The sequence below is a fragment of the Gadus macrocephalus genome, chromosome 11 (assembly GCF_031168955.1).
Source record: "Gadus macrocephalus chromosome 11, ASM3116895v1".
NCBI classification, from domain to species: domain Eukaryota; kingdom Metazoa; phylum Chordata; class Actinopteri; order Gadiformes; family Gadidae; genus Gadus; species Gadus macrocephalus.
In genome coordinates this window covers 15,100,538-15,121,170 of record NC_082392.1, presented here as the reverse complement: position 1 = coordinate 15,121,170, position 20,633 = coordinate 15,100,538, and the positions used below count along the sequence as shown (strand labels likewise).

Below are 20,633 nucleotides of genomic sequence, written 5' to 3'. Positions count from 1 at the left end.
AGTGTATCTATGAATGTATCTATCAATGTTTTATTTTGTTTTTGAACAATCCTGCACACAGTCTATGTAGAATAACATCTGGTCACCGCCATCTAGAGGTATGTCCATGCATGAACCAACAGGATTTCTTCCTTGGGCTTTTTTAAACAGCATTAAGAGAACATGGCGCCTCCTATCGGTGATGGTAGAAAATGCAATACAATTAAATTACACATTTAACAGAGCGCAACAAATGCGTAACCTTAAAAGGTAATAGCACAATTATTTGGTTGAAAAGAGAATGATATCTATTTTTAGGTTTTACCTTAAACATTTCTTCTTAATTATAATGTTATTGCATACCTTGCATTCACTGACCTGCAGTGTTGTGTGACAACCGCACACTCAGGAGACGGAGGAGGAAAGGCGGAGGAGGGACTCTATGTTTGTCCCACAAAACCCTTTCACGGCGGCACCAGATCCGCAAAAAAATTGTATATTTTCAAACGTACCCATGTAGTCGTCGGCTCTTCTGTTGGGATTCCGAGGGTAAGTCTGTGTATGCTTTTTCTAAGACTTAACTTTTGTTGGAGAAACGACGCTGATCTGGGCCTGTCCCAGGACGACCAGGCCAGGTCTAAGTTACTCTCTTTACCCCAACTTGGTTTCCGACCTGCTGGGATAATGTTGTCAGACCTCTGGGAATATCTACCATGCTTAAAATACGTGTATATCATGTGTCTTAAGTTGTTGTTGTGTATTTAAAGTGAATGAATACAGTAACAGCTGTAACATATGTTTCCTGCCAATGTGCCTTAGAAGCATATTGCGTGCAAATGTTGTATGATGATGAGGTGAATAAGATATTGGCTTTATCATGTGTGTTTGAATTGTTAACCACTATGATCAGCACTGTATTCTTCACGCGTTATAGCTATGACGTTATAAATCAGTGTCAACGTTGTAAAAATAAAATGTCGTACAGTGAGAACAAAATATTTCTGTGGGCTCGAATAGAGTAACGTAAGCCTTTTCTATGGACTTTAATATATGGAGTCTATATAATCAGAGAGTTCTATATATGCATCAGCAGGCTTTTTTATTTATCAAGTTAGCAGTTCCTATTCAAAGGATTATAAACATAAAAACAGTCTCCTACATGTTTTCCCTTTAAAGTTAGATCAATCACAGTTTTCGAAGAGAACACTTTACAATGGAATGGCAAGGTTAGGGTTAATAGCTTATAAAATGTAATATGTGATCTGATACCTGAGTGTGGAACTGGCAGCAACACGCCTGAAATTATCCTTCTTTCATGTACCTGGTTATTACACACCCTCAAATATTGCTTACACTTTATCATCATACAAGATCTAAACATTTAATCTCTCAGAATTTTTCTCAATAGACTAACAGACCAGAGATATTTAGGTCAAGTCTCTTTATTTTTAAGCACAGTGCCATACCAAAAAGCGTAGTCTAGTGTGCTACTGGGTATTGGATTTGCATATCCCCAAATATCGTCATAGAATCATAATCAAATCACTTTCTTTGTTCAGGTTTGTGGGACTTCAAACTGTGAAGCCAGGCTTCCCGAGTGACCTGACTGAGGAGGTTGGTGGGTGGGGGGGGGGGGCTGATGGGTATTGTTCACCTGCTGCCGACCCTCACATCTCCACGGAGACGAGCCCGGGGCATCAGGAATGTGGATGGAAGTTTGAGCCAGCCGATTCCAACGTTCAGGCCAAGTTTTTATGATTTTGAGCCCAGGAGACGCGGGTCCCAGTCGAGAAAACCATAATTGTAATAATACAACTTCAGACCACATTACCACCCAACCACTACGATGAGGACGCCCGGAACGCTGTGGGTGTGCGTGGCCATAATTTGGGCCAAAAGTTGCCACGCCCACAGCCTGTTCACCTGTGAGCCAATCAAAGTGCCACGCTGCCTTGGAATGCCCTACAACATGACCTTCTTCCCCAACATGATGGAGCACTACGACCAGGATGTTGCAGCCAATCAGATGGAGGTAGGTGCACTCAGAACCTCCTGACCCTGACCAGTACTGTACACTGTACATAGTATACTCTTGAGTTTCCCGTCTTTGTGTTGTGAATGGTCATCAAGCCGATAGGAAGAAGGCCCAATAACAATGTCATCCAATGATGACGCTGTTACTTCCAACACATCTTATGCCCCCAGCAGGGAAAGGAGGAAGGCCTGCTCATGAAGCCTATCCGTGCTGTGGCTTCTGATCCCAGTTCCACCACAGTGGACTGGGACTGTATCTTGTGTCCTGGTATTTCTACTGGGCCCAGGGTTCAGTAACACGCGCCTGTTGTTTGTTCAGTCGTGTGAGGGGAAGAGTGACTGCCGAAGGATTCTTTGTGGAACATCTGGCTGAGAGGTGTTCAATGTCTTCTTATTTCCCAGCAACCTCCAGCCACAGGGACACCGTTGGCTTTGTTGTGGGATTCCTTTGATTATCTTTTTTTTTTGGTGGAAGGAAGGGGAGGAGGAACACACCCCACCCAGTCGCACACAAAGCCTAGCCTGCATACCACACTCTATACCCCCCTCCTCTCTCTCTCTCTCTCTCTCTCTCTCTCTCTCTCTCTCTCTCTCTCTCTCTCTCTCTGGCTCTCTCTTTGGCTCTCTCTTTATCTTGCTCTCTCTGTCTCTTACCCTCTCTCTCGCTCACATAATCACTCACTCATTTCCCCCCTGTACACAATGCTGCTAAGTATTGTCTCCAAGGTGACTGTCATACACACACACACACACACACACACACACACACACACACACACACACACACACATATAGGCACACACGCACACAGGCACACCGTCCTCAATTGAAATACATAGCACACAAAACATGAGCATGTGGCCACAATTATTATTGTCCTTTGGTTTTGATTCATAACCTTAGGAATGTGTTCAACTTGAGCTGAACTCAAAAAATACTTTTGAGGGTTATCATAGCAGGCGGCAGAAATCAGTAAAATGTGTTGACCGAAAAGGGGTTGACCTTCCCAGTGCCTCTACCTAGATTTCAACCATTTTCCAGCTATCAAATGTATACTGAGGTGCTCAAAGAAACAGGTCCTTTAAAAGATTCCCCTTTCTCCATCAGCGTTAAATGCTGTAGTCTGCTAGTCTTACTGAAGTCCACACAAGTTCAACGAAATTGAGATCACATTCAGACAAAATAGTGGAAATACTTTCAGATACCGTCCATCGAATAATAAGTTATTTTACAGTCGCATGATATACAAACAGACGTTAAGGTTGTGAGAGACAGCAGCATGAAACACATAAAAAGTGTCGATGCATGTCTGTCGTTTTTAGAATGGTAAATCCTTGCAGCCTTGGGAATAAAACTCCTCTGCAGAGGATTTAGCCTCTTAGAGGAGTAAGTCGACTCCTGCCTCCTAGCCCTGATCCATCCGATGACACTAAACAAATAAAACGCGGGGATTGTAGGAGAAGGCAGAGCTCATTCGGATGAATTCTGGGACCTGCACAGCAGAGCAAGACAAGGACGCCCTCTGTCTGAGAGAGGGGCTGTCAGACCCCCAGAGAGGCTGTGTGGGCCTACAGCCAGGGACCGTTTAGAAAGCAGCGAACGCGGACATTGAATAGTGGAGTTCTCTGACTTCTACAAGACATAAGAGCCTGTGTGTGTGTGTGTGTGTGTGTGTGTGTGTGTGTGTGTGTGTGTGTGTGTGTGTGTGTGTGTGTGTGTGTGCGTGTGCGTGTGTGTGTGTGCCCATGCTCCTCTATGTGTTTTCTATGTCAACATGTAGCTGTAGACTCTTACACTCATGTTAATGTTTTTTTTAAAGCTAATCATTGGCGCTCACATTGTGTCCACAATGATTCTTAATTACTATCTTGTATAACTTTAGTAGGTGTATACAAGTCATTCGGAATCCTGATGTACGATTGGATATATCTGCAAGTCTTGCAGATATATTCGCTTGATGTATGGATTTGTGTTCCTGAAATGGAAGGAATAAAAAAAAAAAAAAGATCAGAAGACAGCATTGTGCTGTTGTGGTTGATTATGTTCATCATAACAGTATGCAGCATCATAAAGTGCTGTCAGAATGATAGGCCCTTGATGTGTAAAACACCTTTTAGCAACCGAACTTGAATAAAAAAGGGCAAACGTATACAACAATACCTAAATACACTTGAATCTTCGGCCATGTTGTATATTCAAAAGTAAACAAATACTGTGGCAACCGGGTGGAATGGACCCATCAACCCGGGCCTCTTGTTGCCTAGTGGTCCACAGATGGGTGGTTTTCCCGATAAGCTATTTGGCCGTCCATTTCCTGTCTGACAGACCCATGGCCCCCGCACTTGGGTGGCGCGCCTCCACTACGCTGCTGTAACGGAAGAGGTTGCAGAATGGCCCTTGAATGAGGTCCTTTGTGGGGTGGAAACTGTGGGACCTCAGAGCTCAGCCACTCCGGCTGTGGGCTTCAGTACCGTGGGGAGGTTCTGCCTTTCTCCCCTGAATCATTTGTGCTGGTCCTTAAAAAACATATTTGCAGGATTGTCCCTGGTCAGGGACATCTGTTGATGAACACAATTTAGAATAGGAAGAAGATGAACTCTGTGTTTGTGTGTGTGTGTGTGTGTGTGTCTGTGTGTGTGTGTGTGTGTGTGTGTGTGTGTGTGTGTGTGTGTGTGTGTGTGTGTGTGTGTGTGTGTGTGTGTGTGTGTGTGTGTGTGTGTGTGTGTGTGTGTGTGTAATGACCATTTAATCTTTCTGAGCATGCTGGGATGCTAGCCTACATTGTACATTGAGTAAAAAATGGCCTTAAAGCCTGGGTGATGTAGCATGTAATGCTGACACTGAGGCGCCTCCATGTTCTCATACAGATCACAGCAGCAACTGCTTACTGGAGGTGTACATACACTTACACGTACCGTACTGTCTCAAGGCGTAAAAGCCGTTGGCAAATTCAACAAAAAATCTGTAAATAGCTCATTGATGTTTTTCCAACTTCCCCTTCCTCAGAGCTGATTGATAACAGATTGAAACAGTGAAACGTTCACAGCTTCAATCTGCTGCTTTTGGCAGTTCATTCCACAACATGGAATCATTTATCCCATTCCTGGAACGTTGGAAAATCCAGACCAGGGCTTCCTCAAAGCCGTCAAGCTCTGGCTGATAAGCAAAGAAAATGGTTTCAATGTGTCCTTGAACAAACTTGATGTTTGTTTTGAAAGTAATCAGTGGAATTCAAAAATGTGATTATAAATGCTATTGTTTGCAATAAACACGAAGCTTTAAGACAAAGAAAATTATATTAATTGATTGTTACCATATTCAATGACTCAACAAGCTAACATGAATCTAAACAGGTATCCAAAAACTCTGAGTAATATAGTTATTGACAAACAGTGAAGTGGTCCATTGTGTTCATCTATTGACGGTTCATCAGTTTTGTTATTGTCAGGTATGATCGTACATACTCGCTTGGAGGTTTATCCAGAGGGGGGAGAAGGAAGGAAGGAAGCTTAACTGCACAGCACTGAGGCTAAGATGCTAGGATGACTCATAGCTCCCACGTAGGATGTATCAAAAGCATCTTACTTACCCGACACCAAGAGCTGAACTGCTCTTATATAGAACCGATCCTCATAAGGGATTTGGGGGGGAAAATATGGTGATATTTAGGATTCTTTGCTTCCATAATACTTGTATAGTCAGGTGAACTCAGAAATATTTTTTTGTAAAAACATTCAATAGAATGTTAGTCACAAATGTTGCATCAACTATGTTCTGCTGTATTTGGTCGCAAAAAAAATAAATGGCGAACCTATAGAACCTAAACCGGTACGTTAAACCAACCCAAAAAATGTAATGACAATAAAATATTAACATCATCGCAATGCATATCATATTGCCACAAATGAACGATTTATTGTTTCTATGTAACCCTGCTCTAACCATGTCCCTGTGCTCCCCCAGCCCTTCATGCCCCTCGTGAACCTAAACTGCTCTCCAGACGTGCACCACTTTCTCTGCCAGGCCTTCATCCCGGCGTGCACAGAGGGCACCAACGTGCTGCGTCCGTGCAGAGAGCAGTGCGAGGCCGTGCTCACTGACTGCAACAAGCTCATCACTACCTTTGAGGTCACATGGCCGCCGGAGCTGCAGTGTGACAGGTAGGGGACACTACACCGCCGGGGGGAGGGATGTGCATTGCAAATAATACTACACAACAACCGGAACTAATCAGTGCACAGGGAATGGTGTCTTTGACTGCTTAAAGATGTTTTTGGTCCCTTACCTGCATAACCTGCATAACATTGATTAACTGCATTCGATTTTTCATTTCAGGAAAATAGTTATTGATAGTATTTCTAGAGGGTGGTTTATTTTACAAGATCTAGTCATATATAGTTAGTATATAATTTGATTTCTGTTCGATAACAAGGTCTCAGTGAATAGTCGTATGCATTTTGCTGCTTTGCTGCCACAGATTGGAGACATGCAGCTTCAGTGGCTCAGACGTTCCCCAGACCACGGCCAAGAGCTCCTCGTCCACCAAGAGGGACCTGGGCTTCTGGTGCCCGCTGCAGCTGAAGACCAAGCCGGGCCAGGGCTCCCACTTCCTGGGCTCCCCCGACTGCGCCCCGCCCTGCCAGAACATGTACTTCACGCCCCACGAGTTGGAGTTTGCCAAGAGCTTCATCGGCGTGTGTTCCATCATCTGCCTGGCCGCCACGCTCTTCACCTTCCTCACCTTCCTCATCGACGTCAAGCGCTTCCGCTACCCCGAACGGCCCATCATCTTCTACGCCGTGTGCTACAGCTTCGTGTCGCTCATCTACTTCCTGGGCTTCCTGCTGGGCGACACGGCGGCGTGCTCGGCGGCCACGCAGCCCGGTGCACTGGACACGGTGGTGCTGGGCTCCCAGAGCAAGGGCTGCTCCCTGCTCTTCATGCTGCTCTACTTCTTCTCCACCGCCGGCATGATCTGGTGGGTGATCCTCACCATCACCTGGTTCCTGGCCGCCGGGCCCAAGTGGAGCTGTGAGGCCATCGAGAAGAAGGCGGTGCGTGGCTTCTTTGATTCGCTGGATTTATTTCACTTTAGGGAGAGGTTTTAAGAGGAAAAGGGAACCAGGAAAGACTTTAAGAGAGGAGTTTCTGTAATGCTACCGATATAGTAGGTTTTGAAAAGTTGCTTGAAAATGAATCTAAATACATGATACTTCAACATTATGAATTATGAAATACATTGCAGTAGAAAGGTGAGAGGAGAAGCTTCTGAAAGGGGAGCTCTATATAGTCATATATATGGCTAGCTGGGCCACGAGAAGCGGTAATAGTCGTTGCATTTAGTAACTAGTTACATTTGAATAGTTACACATATTATGTACATGAGTACATATTGAAGATAAGTACTTATTAAAATGTATAATTAATACAGATACTTACTAAACTATGCATATAAATAACCTTAAACTAGTGACTACTCCCGAAGCAGTAATCAAGCAAGCACGCGATCAAGCAGATAGAGTGCCTCTATATGTCTGTGCTAACAGCGTTAGCGGGATGTGCGCCCGGGTGTGGTTCCCCTCTGCAGAGGGCTAGCCTTCCTCCGTCTGTGCTAACGGCATAACCATGATGTGTGCGCAGGTGTGGTTCCACTCTGCGGCCTGGGGGATCCCGGGGGTCCTGACCGTCCTGCTGCTGGCCCTCAACAAGGTGGAGGGCGACAGCATCAGCGGCGTGTGCTTCGTGGGCCTCTACGACCTGGACGCCCTGCGCTACTTCGTGCTGGCGCCGCTGTGCGCCGGTGTGCTGGTGGGCCTCTCGCTGCTGCTGGCCGGCATCGTGTCGCTCAACAACGTGCGGCAGGTGATCCAGCACGACGAGCGCAACCTGAGCAAGCTGAAGAAGTTCATGATCCGCATCGGCGTGTTCAGCACGCTGTACCTGGCGCCGCTGCTCACGCTGCTGGCCTGCTACACCTACGAGCAGAGCCAGCGCCGCGGCTGGGAGAGCACCTGGATCAACGACCGCTGCCAGGAGTACAGCATCCCCTGCGCCCATCAGGTGGGCCCAGCCGGGGGTTCAGGAGGGGACACCGGGGGGGATTTTGTGATACAGAGGCATGCTAGACCTAGGTTATAGGAATACAAATATATTTTGTATGCTTGATACATTCCTACCGATTAATTCAATATTGTTTATCCAGGGTTATGGGTGGAATTAGTAGCAGGTAGTAGCCAGATCCTTCGAATGGATATTGTGCACAATAAATGGGGGAGTTTTGGTGCAACTCACAACCAGTGAAAGTGAGAGCATGCGTGAGACAACAAAGGCTGACGACATAGTCCGACTCCTTGTAGCAGCTTGTTTCCAAATTCGATTTAGGCAAGTGTCAGAGCAATACAGACACACTCACACACACACACAGGCACCCACTTCAGGTCCCAAGGTTCCTGTTAAAATGTTGGCCTCTTTGTTCCCAGACGACAGAGAGCAGCCGTCCAGACCTGGCTCTGTTCCTGGTCAAGTACGTGATGACCCTGGTAGTGGGCATCTCTGGCGTGTTCTGGGTCAGCAGCAGGAAGACCTGCTCCCAATGGGCCTTCTTCTTCAACCGCACCCGCAAGAGAGAGTAAGAGGGCAATCTTTTCACACACCACCACACAAAAAGTGTAGTATTGCTGTATTTGTATTCATCTGAGCTGTATTATTGTATCCACCAATGGCTTGGTTAAATTAAAAGAAAAGAAACCTACCGGTACTTATGCTCATAAATGTTATTTTAAAGAAGTAATGCGTCATTTAAATAATTCAGGCCAATGGTTGAATAAAGTAAATACAATAAAAATAACACAGATACTTAAGCGATTGAAGACCATGACCACCACCGTTCTCTTATGTGAATAACTTGACCCCCATCACCCCCGTGTTCAATGTGTGTCTGCACCCCACAGCCCCATCAGCGAGAGTCGCCGGGTGCTGCAGGAGTCCTGCGAGTTCTTCCTCAAGCACAACAGTCGCGTGCAGCACAAGAAGAAGCACTACAAGCCCAGCTCCCACAAGCTCAAGGTCATCTCCAAGTCCATGGGCACCAGCACTGGCGCCGTGCCCGCCAACACGACCGCCGGCCCCGCCCCCAGCGCCGGGGCCAACCCCGCCATGGACAGGCACCGCGGCCACCGCAGCCACGCCGCTGAGCCACCCGCCGGAGCCGGCACGAGCACCCTGGTCCCGGGGCTCTTCCCGGACCCCAGGGGGTCTTCAGAGACATCCGAGAATCCGAGGAGGGAGCACCTGGACCGGGCGGCCTCTAGCCGAGGCTCCCGGCGCGGGGGGGAGAGAGACAAAGAGAGGGATGCGGGGGAGAGACGGGGCAAGGCCGGGAGCTTCGGCAAGGTCAGCAGCCACTCGGAGAGCTTCCGCCGCCTCCCAGACGGAAGGTGAGTCCGACACTGGAAATACTTTGGTCTTAAGTGCAAAATGTACACGACAAACTTTTCTTGCTTAGTATTATTTTAAGACTTTATTTTTGATGGGGAAGTGAAGCCACACAAACAATTCTTTCCTGGGATGAGGTACTTACAGTGTAATAACATTGACCTCTTCTATGTGTTGTGTCGGACTCCCAGGATAACTCCCAGGAGTGACCTATCAGAGGCCAGACAGCTTCCCAGTGGACAGCATCATCCAGCTTTAAACCTATCACACGGCGGCAGTGCCAAAGGTTCCTCCTCCCGTGTGGCGCACCAAGCACAGGAGGACAAAAAGGACAAGGTGAACAAGGATGGTAGCTACTGAGACGGCACGCTATCCACAACCATCATCCACCCTCCCATCAATCCATCCATCCGACAGCGGACCATTGAGCCAACCAAACAACCAAACCAATCTACTGTGTTTTGGTTTGGAAAATCTGTTACAAGCGCCAGCTGTTGTCTGTGCACATTTGTTTGTGACAGACTTGGATCTCATTGTGTCTTAACATAACCACTTTATTATTATTCTATTTTATCATTCTTTTTTAATGTCGTTTAGATCACAGTCAGTCATTAGTAAGCATGGTTTTAGCTCAGCTCAAGGGTTCATTCAGGGCCGTTTGCTGGTATATGTAATTTTCTATTTTTAATGGTGTCTCCGTGTCACTTAGCTTTATTGTGCAATTCAGACAAAATGCTTTACCACTGTGTGCGGCCTGTCTTTGTTCTCTATATAACAAGCAATAGAGTTGTTTCATAGAACACATGAAAAGCTGTTTGGGGATTTTCTTAGAAACACTTTGTCGATGTTACTGCAAGCTGTAGTGAAAAAATGCAATATATATGTAAATAATGTATTGTATAGATATGCACGTCTCTTTCACTGGGTAAGTCTTACACTGGGTGTCGTGGTGAGGAAGTCCTTTTGTTGCCAATCAAACGGCAAGATAGTAATTTTTTTTACCTTTTTATAAGCCAACTGTGTCATGAAAAGAATGTTTAGCAAATGTAGTCTGAAACCTTTTTTATACTGTTTTTAAAATGCCTTGTTTACGTGATTCTACAAGCATATTTCGAGATGATGCTGAGTTGAGTTGAGTTAACTCAACTTTTCAACTTTTTATATAATGCAATATACACCCCCATCTTTATTTGTGATCTAACCATTTTCCAGAATTTCAACTTTACACTTACGGCTCTTGTAGAAGAAAATACACTGCTTGGGAGAAATTGCTTCCGGTCATATGTTTTTATGGTATGGGCTACATATTTGTGGTTAAATAAAATAAAAATAAAACATTTTAAATCAATTTGCACTGTGTATATCGAAGCACAAATCACACATTTGCAATGGTCTCAAATAGGTAAAAGACTGGGTGGTGCTGTTTATGGGTTATTTATATGAATTACATGATACAGACCATTTTCTTTTCATCTCATCGATAGTCAGAATATTTGCTTATGACCCAGTATTTAATTGTCTGTGCTTTGGCGCATGGAGAACCGATTGGCCCAATGGCAGACATTTACCATTTGGGAGTACAAGTAAGATTGTATTTTTACGCAATAAAAGGGAATCATATTCTTGAAACTTGTGCAAGCCTAAGTAGTTTACCGAGAGTTGATTTCATTTATACTGTTTTCTACTGTTTTTAAAAATGTATAGGCATATTATATGTATGATTGATTCAATTGTTTAGCCTAAATAGGCCTATGCCAATTTCTTATTTGATACAAATGTTACTGGATAATAAAATTAAGATAAAATAACGTCTTAACGTGTATTGTTGTGTCCTTTATAACTAGTCAAACAACTTGACTTGCTTTGCAAACATCACATGTTGAGCGCGAAGTTCACTGTTCCTCTCCGTTTTGCCCTGCCTCCTAACCTCGTTCCCAGGCGATCTCCTCCCACGACGGAACGCATGGAAGGGGATGCTCCAAACGAGCGTTGTTGGCGTAACAGGGCGGGCCATTCAGTTAGATGGGTTTAGCGGTGAGAGAGGGTGTGACATGCGATAGATTGAAATCCTTTTCTATTCAATCTTTCGGATATTGCTTGGTCAAATGTTTCGTCAAAACTCTATATTAACCCTCATTTATGTCGCTTTTCTCGTCATTTTCTTATTCTTCTCGCACCGGGGACTGTTAACTGGCAGTAAATTGTCTCGTAATAAGTAACAGACCGGAAATTGCGTTGAAGTAGACCGGGATAACGCTACAATTCAGGATCCTCTCTTAACCTACCTGCCTCCTCCACCAAAACTCCTGTTGGAGTGAAGCTTTGGCTCAAATCGCATCTTCGCCGAGACACGATGTCTCCTTTCGGCCGGCTGCTGCTACTCGTCTGCCTCGTTCTTCCTCTTTATGCAGTGGAAAAGGTGAGGAACCGAGGGTATCGAAAGGATGCAGAATTTGATAAGGTAAGACAGTTACATGAAGCCAAATATATAAAAGGAAATAATTCGCAATTCCAACTTAGCCGTTCCTAAATGTTTTCTCTTTGTTTGACAAATATTGGCTGCTTCAATTGCAGACTATTTAAAGTAGAATTTTTAGGCGACCTTTTTGTGATTATTAAATTACAAATAGTAAAACACTATATATCCAAAAAATACAAAATACATGTTTATAATGAGTAATGACATGTTATGACGTTATGAGGTTATGGCAAAGTTACCTAAAAAACATATGTATTGAATGTCAGTCTTTTAATGACAATATATTTTAGACATAGGACTATTTGTTATATGTCTAAGCCAAAGTTGGCATCTTTCCAGCAGACACAACGAAAATAAAGAATGCCGGCCCAGAAAGGAAGTTCTGATATTGAGATTGAGTCTGACTTTTCTGTTTCTGTCTCATTTCAGCAGTATTGACAACACATGGCAAAAAGCTTTGAGACAATATTCTCAATATTGTTTATGTGTAACGCTTTGTAGTTGTATGCAGTACGCCTATGCAATGCTCAATCTAAATCACACTAACCCCCCTGAAATATTGACCTTCACATTTACATTTGACAGACCAGAGCAGCATTGTATAATGAATCTGGTAACTCATGTCACCCTCTGTATCTAGTGCACTGGAAACGATGCAGACAATCCCAACTGCACTAGAATCTCAGAGGAAGCACGATCTACCAATTCAAACACCATGGTAATCATCCAAGATATTCCATATCAAATTGTTTAAAACAAATGGGGAGAAAAATACAGTTTTAACATAAAAAAACAATTGCTTGTCAGATCACCAAAGCCATGCTTTGCATGTTTTGCATAACTTCTTGCCCTATGCATAAATTAAAATGTGATTCCTGAATGCTTCTTTGCATGCTCTTGCTTGAGCTAGAACTAAACTACTTACACTTTTCAGGAAGCACTGCTACATTCACAAGGCAGGAGGTTAATATAAAAGCCAGCTGTAAAGTTCAGTGGACTGGACAGAGGCTCCATTCACCGTAGTGTATACTTTGAATGGGCTCCAAATACAAACCCCAGCCTTACTAACATGTCATAATTTATTTCCCATTTTTGAATACCAAACCCTGGCGAAATTACTCTTCTATATTGGAGGGGTCTACAGTACCTCTGAAGCATTTCCATCGTTTGGTCCATTCATGATCAAATAATAATGTTTTATTACACAGACAAATTCCGTTAGCTCACATGCAATGCCACCACATATTCCATTAGAATTCAGCACTTGATGCATTTATTGCGGCAGTCACTGCACTGCGAAGCATGATGTCATGCACCATGGTTCCAGCAGAGCACAGCAGATGGTTGTGTGGCTCAAGCATGACCACCACTTGATGACTAAAACAGACCAGGGGCTTTTCCAGCAGACAGCTGTACATAGATACCCACAAGATCAGATCTGATCCTCTTCCTCACTTTCAGATATACCATCCAAGGATTTGCCAATCCCAGACTAAAAACCAAAATGAGTCTTCCCCTCCCCCGGCCACCCAATTAAGTTAGGGCTCCATCCTGAAACTTGAGATTTTGTTTTCTCTTGAGGCCGTCTTTGCTTTGGCTTTTGGCCATGTTATGCCTCAACTCCCACTCAAACTAGGCTTAAAAAAACACGGCAGTGATAGTCTTTGTTCAAGACCACTACCTCAGTGGGCACCAGGGTTTGCTCAATGCAGCACTGTTCTCACTCTTGTCACCACTGGATGCAGTTGTCATCACAAATACTGTTTACACAGCATGCACAAACTGCTTTAGCTTACAATTCATCCGACCATTAAATACAAACCTCTCGTGATGTAAACATTTCCCTTTGACCCATTATCCATCCTCCGATGTGGTAATCTATCTGCAGGCGTCTGTTTTCCCTTGGTCCACCACATGATTAGAACCAAATGTCACCTTGTAACTGCATTAGGGCTCCCCCTCACCCTGTGTGGTGTTGGCTGACTAGCCAGCCTGTCTGTCTGGGATTGAGTCAGCATCACAAAAAGGCAGCATCTGTTTTAAAAATAGCCGTGATTCACTCCAGGATATCTCTTAGTCAGACGCTGAGCAGGAACCTCCCGAGGTTTACTGTCACCACAAGACCTTCAGTGTCAGACCCTCGAGTGAACTCATCCACTCAACTCATGGTTTAACAATGGGGCTCGGTTTGATAAGATAATCTCCTGACTAACCCTTAGGAAACACAAAGAAACCTATATGATTTCTTCTTCGGACAGTATGTCTTTCCTCTTCCTTTTTCCCCTTACCCTCATTTGTGCTCATCATCACCACCACCTACCACACCTTCTCTCTTCAACTCCACCTCCCTGTTTTCTCTCGACTGATCTTAAACCATTAAGTATGGAAGCTGTCTGCAAGGGCCAGCGGGTAACCCTGGCAGAGAGGGAAACCCCGGAACCAACGGCATCCCTGGGACGCCGGGCATCCCCGGCCGTGATGGCATGAGAGGCGAGAAGGGCGAGTGTGTGAGTGAGGCGTTTGAGGAGCCCTGGAGACCCAACTACAAGCAGTGTGCCTGGAACTCTCTCAACTACGGCATCGACCTGGGGAAAATAGCAGTAAGTTAATGCTGATGTTTTTACATTAGGGAGACAGTGGGGAGCTCAGAGAGGTGTAAAATACACATTGCTGGTTTATTTTATTTAATCACCCTACTGTACTTGACTACATTAATCGTGAAACATATAAAAAGAGCAGTAGGCCATATATATGTAAAAATAATGAAGACAGATAACATAAGACTAAATAAATTATAGTGTGCCTTAAGACTGTGTAGTAGACTCGCAAAGAAGGGGGGGACGGGGGACGGGGGGGCTCAGGGCAGTGGGATGTTTTTGTTTTCTTCTGGCTTTTAAAATTCTTGTCAGTTTTTGGAATTTCCTCTAAATCTTGCCTACTGCTCCGTTAAATGTAGTAAATATATAATACAGTATAATAGTGTATATAAGTAGTGTATAAGTCTAAACTTAAATATCTATTGAGTGCAGATGTTTTTGCATGCTGTAGCGCTGTGAGATGCTTTAGTTGCTGTCTGCTGTGAGTATTTCAAACTCAAGATAATAGTCCAAGACAATGAACTACCCATGTCGATGCAGATTCAATAGTTCTCCTTTACTATTGGACAGTGCCAGGCTAGTGTCCTTCCTAATACTTGAACCTTTTTATATCTTGTGCTGGTTTCAGGACTGCACATTTACCAAGCTGCGCTCAGACAGCGCCCTGAGAGTTCTCTTCAGCGGTTCCCTCAGACTCAAGTGTAAGACCGCTTGCTGCCAGAGATGGTACTTCACCTTTAATGGTGCAGAGTGTACAGGCCCTCTGCCTGTCGAATCCATCATCTACCTGGATCAGGGCAGCCCAGAGCTCAACTCAACCATTAACATCCACAGGACATCTTCAGGTGAGGACTGAACTGAGGGACAAAATGCGATAATCCTATTCAATTGTGATTTCATTTATAGTTTGTGGGAATTTTTTGAGATGTATGAGGTCGCCATGAGTATGAGATCAGTTCTTTTTGATATATGAACATTTCTAAATCTGAAATATTCATATGGAGTTATAAATATAGACATAAGACCTTTATCTTTAGGCCTTTTATCTATATTTATAAGTCGTATTCCAAGTCTGATATTATATAAAAAAAAGTTAAATATATCCTTGTAAATTACTATGTCCCACAATATGCTATTTTAGGGTACAGTTTCTTAAGCAGAAGTTGACAATCAATAAAGAGTAGAGCTCTCACCAAGAGCATATAATAAAAAAGCTTTTCCTGTCAGCAATATGCTTTCAATTAGCTTTAAACCACTGTGTGGGAGATTAAAGCCAGTTAACAGCTCTGGAGTGGGCTTCAGGCCTTGGCTGAACGTGAAATGACTGTACTGCTCTCTTCGTGTGTGTGTGTGTGTTCCCCAGTGGAAGGGTTGTGCGAAGGCATGAAGTCGGGCCTGGTGGACGTGGCTGTTTGGGTGGGGACATGTTCTGACTACCCCCGGGGTGACGCGTCTACGGGCTGGAATTCTGTCTCCAGGATCGTCATTGAAGAGCTTCCAAAATCATTTTGAACGTATATATAATTAGCTAGAAGGGCTGGCAGGGCCCTGGGAGTGCAGTGTTATCTCCCTCTATAAAACCATCAGGCGTGGCTGGAACATGAGAAGGGATTTTTAACTTGAATGTATTCTTTGTAATGCTAGTTGATAGAGAACAGTACTGTAATTTTTTACTGTACATTGCTAATGTTTTGTAGCATATGCAGTGAAGAAAAATGATTGATTACTGCTAGTAAAGAAGTCATTTTTTTTTTTATAACTTAAGATAAATCACGCGTTTCCTCATGTTGTTCAGTCTCATTGAAAGTTACCATTTCACTTTTGTATTGTATTAGCATGATTATGAAAAAATGATAAGCGATATGTATTTGCTGTATTTCCAAATGAGCAGGTATCGGTTATAAAAAATGAAATTAAAAAGACACATATTAAAAATATATTCCCACACAAATTCTTAATACGTGAACCAAGGAGGAAATAAATACACATTTTTGAAGAAAATCCTGTAATTAATTAAAAAGCAACCCAAATGTTTTATATATGAATTAATAAGGTGTTTGAAAGCAACTACAAACCTGAGACCAAAGGTTGCGTTTTGATGTTGTTAAAGGATGATTGGAAATTTGTTACGGTTAATCTTCAATTCCAGGAAGAAATCGTTGCAACTCAGAATGAAAGGCATGTATTTTGCACTGATGTTCAAGGCTCTCGCCCTCTCTAATTTCAAGAGGCCGATGTTACAACAACTAGCATCTATAATTTCAGATGCTAGTTGTTGTAACTCAATAACCCTGTTTAGGAGTGGAAACATTCACATTTCAAAGTAAAAGTAATTTCAAAGAGTATCTCAAAATACATCTACGCTCCCATCTCATCCAGTCTCGTCCGGGTGTAACCCCACAGCAGGGAGTCTCTTGTTGCTCCTGGCAATATAAGGAGTTCATAAGTGTAAGCAGGTCTCTCCAGCTATGTCTGCCCACTTTGGCGCCTCGGTCCAAGTGCCTCTCCCACAGCGGTGCATGGCCAGCTCCAGACCCATGTCTCAGTTTTGTTGTGTCCTTTGCACCCGTTACTCACTTGTACTGACCCAGCAGTAAGCGAGACACGTTCTCGTACACCACAAAGGTGATGCAGCAAGCGGGAGTGACGCGGATCACGTTGGGCCCTATGCCTTTGTAGAAGCCCCGGGCACCTTCGTTCCTGCGGAGACGGATAAAAAGATCTCTCATGACATCTGTGTGTAATAAAAACTAACTTTTTAGGGGGGGATTAGCACACCAAATGAAATCCCACTTTTGTCCCTTGCCAATAGATTTCTACCAAAAAGATCAGAACAGATTTAAGCTATAAATTAACGATTTGAACTTTGATCTCGATACAACATCTGTGGATCTGGATGAAGTCTCCCTGTACCTCCACGTCCGTCTGATGACATCTGTGACGCCATTGTATTTGTTGTGCTGGTCCTGCAGTCGAGCCCGGACCACCTGGTAAGGGTACGTCGTCGCCACAGCAAATATTTTGGATAGGGCTGCCATTGTGATGTATTCCAGTGGGTTCTGTGAAGGTGGGATACACATGATTGTATGGATGTATATCCACACCTAGCACACACACATACATATATATATATATATATATATATATATAACATTTGGGGAGACAGATGGGGTGAACAGCCATGGGTCATGGAATGGGAAACATGAGCCCTGAGGAACTGCTGACTCACCAGCTTCTGCTCTGGAGCCATGTTCTTGTATTTGGTGTAGTCTCTCTTCAGCTCTTCATAGGCCATGAACTGGAGTGCTCCATGAGACGTCCCAAACAATCCAGGGATGTACCCCTTAAAAGAAAATACAATAACATCATGAATTTGAACCAAAGCTATTTCATTATTTAAAGAACTGTTGTGCTTCTTCAAAAGCATATGAAACAATACATCACGCATAAATGCACCAACATAGCATTAAGAAAGGCAATGTTATGAAGTAATAATGAATTATCACTTCATATCAGATCATGGCGCAGCGTTGTTTATAATGCATTAATATGGCTGAGGAGTGCCCTCTAGTGGCAAATCCAATGCAACCGAATCAAAAATGTTAAGGACAGGGGGGGAATGAGGTATTACAAAGTAAAGCTGACATTGGTTATTAGTAGCTAATACATTAGTATTAGCTTATACATTTACCAACTGTAATTCGCAAATCAACACTTACTCTGTATAGTCCACGCACTCCCTCCTGCTGGTAAATCTTGATCAATGCATCTACCATGCCCTTGTACTGTTTGCTGCTAGGGTCACTGTTGTATTGCAGAATTAGCCTGGTCTTGGTCACCCAGATTGGGTTGGTTATTGTTAGAGTCAGTATACCTAAATGGAAAAGAGACATGCCGTAAGAAACACACTTTGTCAGGACAGGTGGCGAGAATTCACATTATCTTATGAATCTAAGCAATGAATTAGAAGCATATAGAAAGAAATACAGATACACAATAATACACTAATAACAAACATATGCTGCGAGTACATTAACCATTTGCATATTTAATAAAAAATTATATTCCGACATCCTAGTTTGTATCCTTATTTCTCGTCCCAATTTGAGATGGGCTCATGACGTTGTTAAGCAAAAGGACAGCCATATCAACGATGGAACTCTACTATATCAATTGTTCCAGCAATAGTTCAAATCTATTCCGTTCCCCCCTGAGAATCTTCCATGTTTGTGTGCAGTCTCTTTACAAAATATCTATCCCGTTAACGCTTTTGAGCAGCTTACTTTGAAACACCTAACTTGATTTAAAATCTGACATGTGACTATGGGGACTGAGTGAATAAAGGCACAGGCTAATCAGCATTTCCCCATTATGGGCGCACTGTGCAGCATTATCTGTGTGTTGGTGGGAAGAAGCCAACAGTCATTATCAGTGTGTCAATAGGGCATGCGTGCTCGTAGTAAGGCGGCAGCCAGGCCTGGTTCTAAGCGGCGCTAACCTGCTTCAGCCGCGGACACCAGGTGCTCTGTGGCACTCAGCTCCGTTTGGCGACCTTCCTTTGTGTATGCTTTGATGGCGTTGTAACTGTGGGGAGAGTAAGCAGAGCCAAGAGACAGGTTACCGATACAAACTTATGAAGATATGAACCGGCTGCTTTGGACAATCATAACACTATGATACACACTCCTATTTTCAGTGAGTGTATAACAGTGAGAGGAACATTTTGAGAAAGTCTTGATTAGCATTGTGAGATGTGACACTTTGATGTGCAATCCCAATACATATTTATGTTTTGTGTATGATTGACTGTGAATGTGTGCGGTATATGACGTGGCCAACAGGCTACTTACAAGAAGAAGTAGAGACCCCATGAGGCTCCAGCGCCCCAAATGTTAGGTGTAGCTCCTTGGTAGAGCCCTCTCAGACCTTCTTGTTGCCAGACACTCCTCATACAGTGGATGATGCCATTGTATTTAGGTCTCAAGTCCAGTCCGTCGCTTACTGAACGTAAACAAATGGCACATGCTCAAGATCAATGGAAGAAAAAACACGTGAATAACCAATGTCACTGTCACATGTGTTGGTTAGGTACACCTACCTGCAAACCTGATTTTGACTAAATCCAAAGGATGGAGGACCATCGTAGACACTACGCCCCCACTCAGCCCTGCCACTAGGTTCTCCACCTTTACATGTCTTAACAACTGCTGAATATTCCCCGTAATGGAATATGACTTGAAGCTAGATGGGCTTTCGGTTTTGACACTCACACTTCCGTCAGTTGGAGAAGAAGTCATGTTGGCTAGCCAGGCGATCGATAGCTATGTTGAAAATGTGCGCTTCTCTTGGATCTAGTCCTCATCCGTCCACACAGCATGGATTAACATGCTAATCACACTGTTTGCTGATACACGATTATACCAACATTGAATATGTGTGATCTGTCGCTAGTGACCCACGTTTTGGCATGTGGGGGGTGTCTCTGATCACCCTGTCAGTATCCTGTCTGACCTTCCTCAGCAACTGTGACGCTTCTCGTACTGAAAAATAAACGGTGCCACGATATGTGACGTACAAATATCCCACACTGCACCGCGGCCATGTTTGATAACTGGGCTCTATGGCTAAAACGCATAGGCTCAAAAGGGAATGGTGGATTTAACATAATTTCGTGAAGTTGAGAGAAAAGCAAGAATATTGGAAGGGATGACAAAGAGGTGGCAAGGGATATGGGAAATGGAAAAGCAAGACAGATTCGGGGTTCAGGGTTTTGAGGAGAATGCAGATCTGCAGGACTTCAGGGGGAGAGGAAATAAGAAACACTATTTATACGGTAAAGGTTGAGACATTCTAGCTTGAATAAACACCCCGACCTCATAGGGAAGCATCCTACAGGAATTGTTATTTGTTTTTTAAAATAAGTAGAAACAGTAGAGCTGTTTATATTATAACACTGTGAGAAATAGGACAGGGAGACATAACTGGGGAAATCAGGCTGACTGGGGAAAAACTATATGTACTTAAGTAAGGTATTACAAAGTTTCCCAAATTAATTGAGCAAAAAGGTGTTTCGATTTTTAAGTTGAACTTGGTTTTTGAAGAGTGCAGTT

General features: G+C 43.7%; 3 protein-coding genes across 6 annotated transcripts; 2 read left to right on the top strand and 1 right to left on the bottom strand.

The window, feature by feature from the left end:
- The first annotated feature begins 230 nt into the window (after positions 1–230).
- LOC132467480 (frizzled-6-like) lies at positions 231–11,255 on the top strand. Its single transcript, XM_060064794.1, has 8 exons — positions 231–528; positions 1,539–2,011; positions 5,977–6,173; positions 6,491–7,067; positions 7,654–8,073; positions 8,493–8,641; positions 8,964–9,449; positions 9,639–11,255. Exons 2-8 carry the CDS (start codon positions 1,826–1,828, stop codon positions 9,805–9,807), a joined length of 2,184 nt encoding a protein of 727 aa, XP_059920777.1. The 5' UTR covers positions 231–528; positions 1,539–1,825; the 3' UTR covers positions 9,808–11,255.
- Positions 11,256–11,483: 228 nt separating this feature from the next.
- On the top strand, positions 11,484–16,460 carry LOC132467485 (collagen triple helix repeat-containing protein 1-like). Of its 4 annotated transcripts, none has more exons than XM_060064803.1 (5): positions 11,484–11,866; positions 12,567–12,644; positions 14,308–14,526; positions 15,152–15,368; positions 15,887–16,460. In XM_060064803.1, exons 1-5 carry the CDS (start codon positions 11,801–11,803, stop codon positions 16,033–16,035), a joined length of 729 nt encoding a protein of 242 aa, XP_059920786.1. In that variant the 5' UTR covers positions 11,484–11,800; the 3' UTR covers positions 16,036–16,460. The 4 variants fall into 4 exon arrangements, with proteins under 4 accessions (XP_059920786.1, XP_059920788.1, XP_059920785.1 ...); XM_060064802.1 differs by having other exon boundaries at positions 11,485–11,908; XM_060064805.1 differs by lacking the exon at positions 12,567–12,644.
- On the bottom strand, positions 16,148–20,151 carry LOC132467484 (mitochondrial folate transporter/carrier-like). Its single transcript, XM_060064800.1, has 7 exons — positions 19,622–20,151; positions 19,374–19,524; positions 19,022–19,107; positions 18,243–18,397; positions 17,753–17,866; positions 17,437–17,582; positions 16,148–17,223 (listed from the first exon to the last, which is right to left on the bottom strand). Exons 1-7 carry the CDS (start codon positions 19,818–19,820, stop codon positions 17,097–17,099), a joined length of 978 nt encoding a protein of 325 aa, XP_059920783.1. The 5' UTR covers positions 19,821–20,151; the 3' UTR covers positions 16,148–17,096.
- Between the last annotated feature and the right edge of the window lie 482 nt (positions 20,152–20,633).

Excerpts from the sequence above, each read along its gene's own strand:
- LOC132467480 (XM_060064794.1), top strand. The coding sequence starts at position 1,826 with ATGAGGACGCCCGGAACGCTGTGGGTGTGCGTGGCCATAATTTGGGCC. Across the intron at positions 6,174-6,490 it reads CCGGAGCTGCAGTGTGACAG|ATTGGAGACATGCAGCTTCA; the intron begins GTAGGGGACACT and ends TTGCTGCCACAG. Across the intron at positions 7,068-7,653 it reads AGGCCATCGAGAAGAAGGCG|GTGTGGTTCCACTCTGCGGC; the intron begins GTGCGTGGCTTC and ends ATGTGTGCGCAG.
- LOC132467485 (XM_060064802.1), top strand. The coding sequence starts at position 11,801 with ATGTCTCCTTTCGGCCGGCTGCTGCTACTCGTCTGCCTCGTTCTTCCT. Across the intron at positions 11,909-12,566 it reads AGGATGCAGAATTTGATAAG|TGCACTGGAAACGATGCAGA; the intron begins GTAAGACAGTTA and ends CTCTGTATCTAG. Across the intron at positions 14,527-15,151 it reads TCGACCTGGGGAAAATAGCA|GACTGCACATTTACCAAGCT; the intron begins GTAAGTTAATGC and ends TGCTGGTTTCAG.
- LOC132467484 (XM_060064800.1), bottom strand. The coding sequence starts at position 19,820 with ATGACTTCTTCTCCAACTGACGGAAGTGTGAGTGTCAAAACCGAAAGC. Across the intron at positions 19,525-19,621 it reads AGTCAAAATCAGGTTTGCAG|TAAGCGACGGACTGGACTTG; the intron begins GTAGGTGTACCT and ends GTTTACGTTCAG. Across the intron at positions 17,224-17,436 it reads GTCATCAGACGGACGTGGAG|GAACGAAGGTGCCCGGGGCT; the intron begins GTACAGGGAGAC and ends CCGTCTCCGCAG.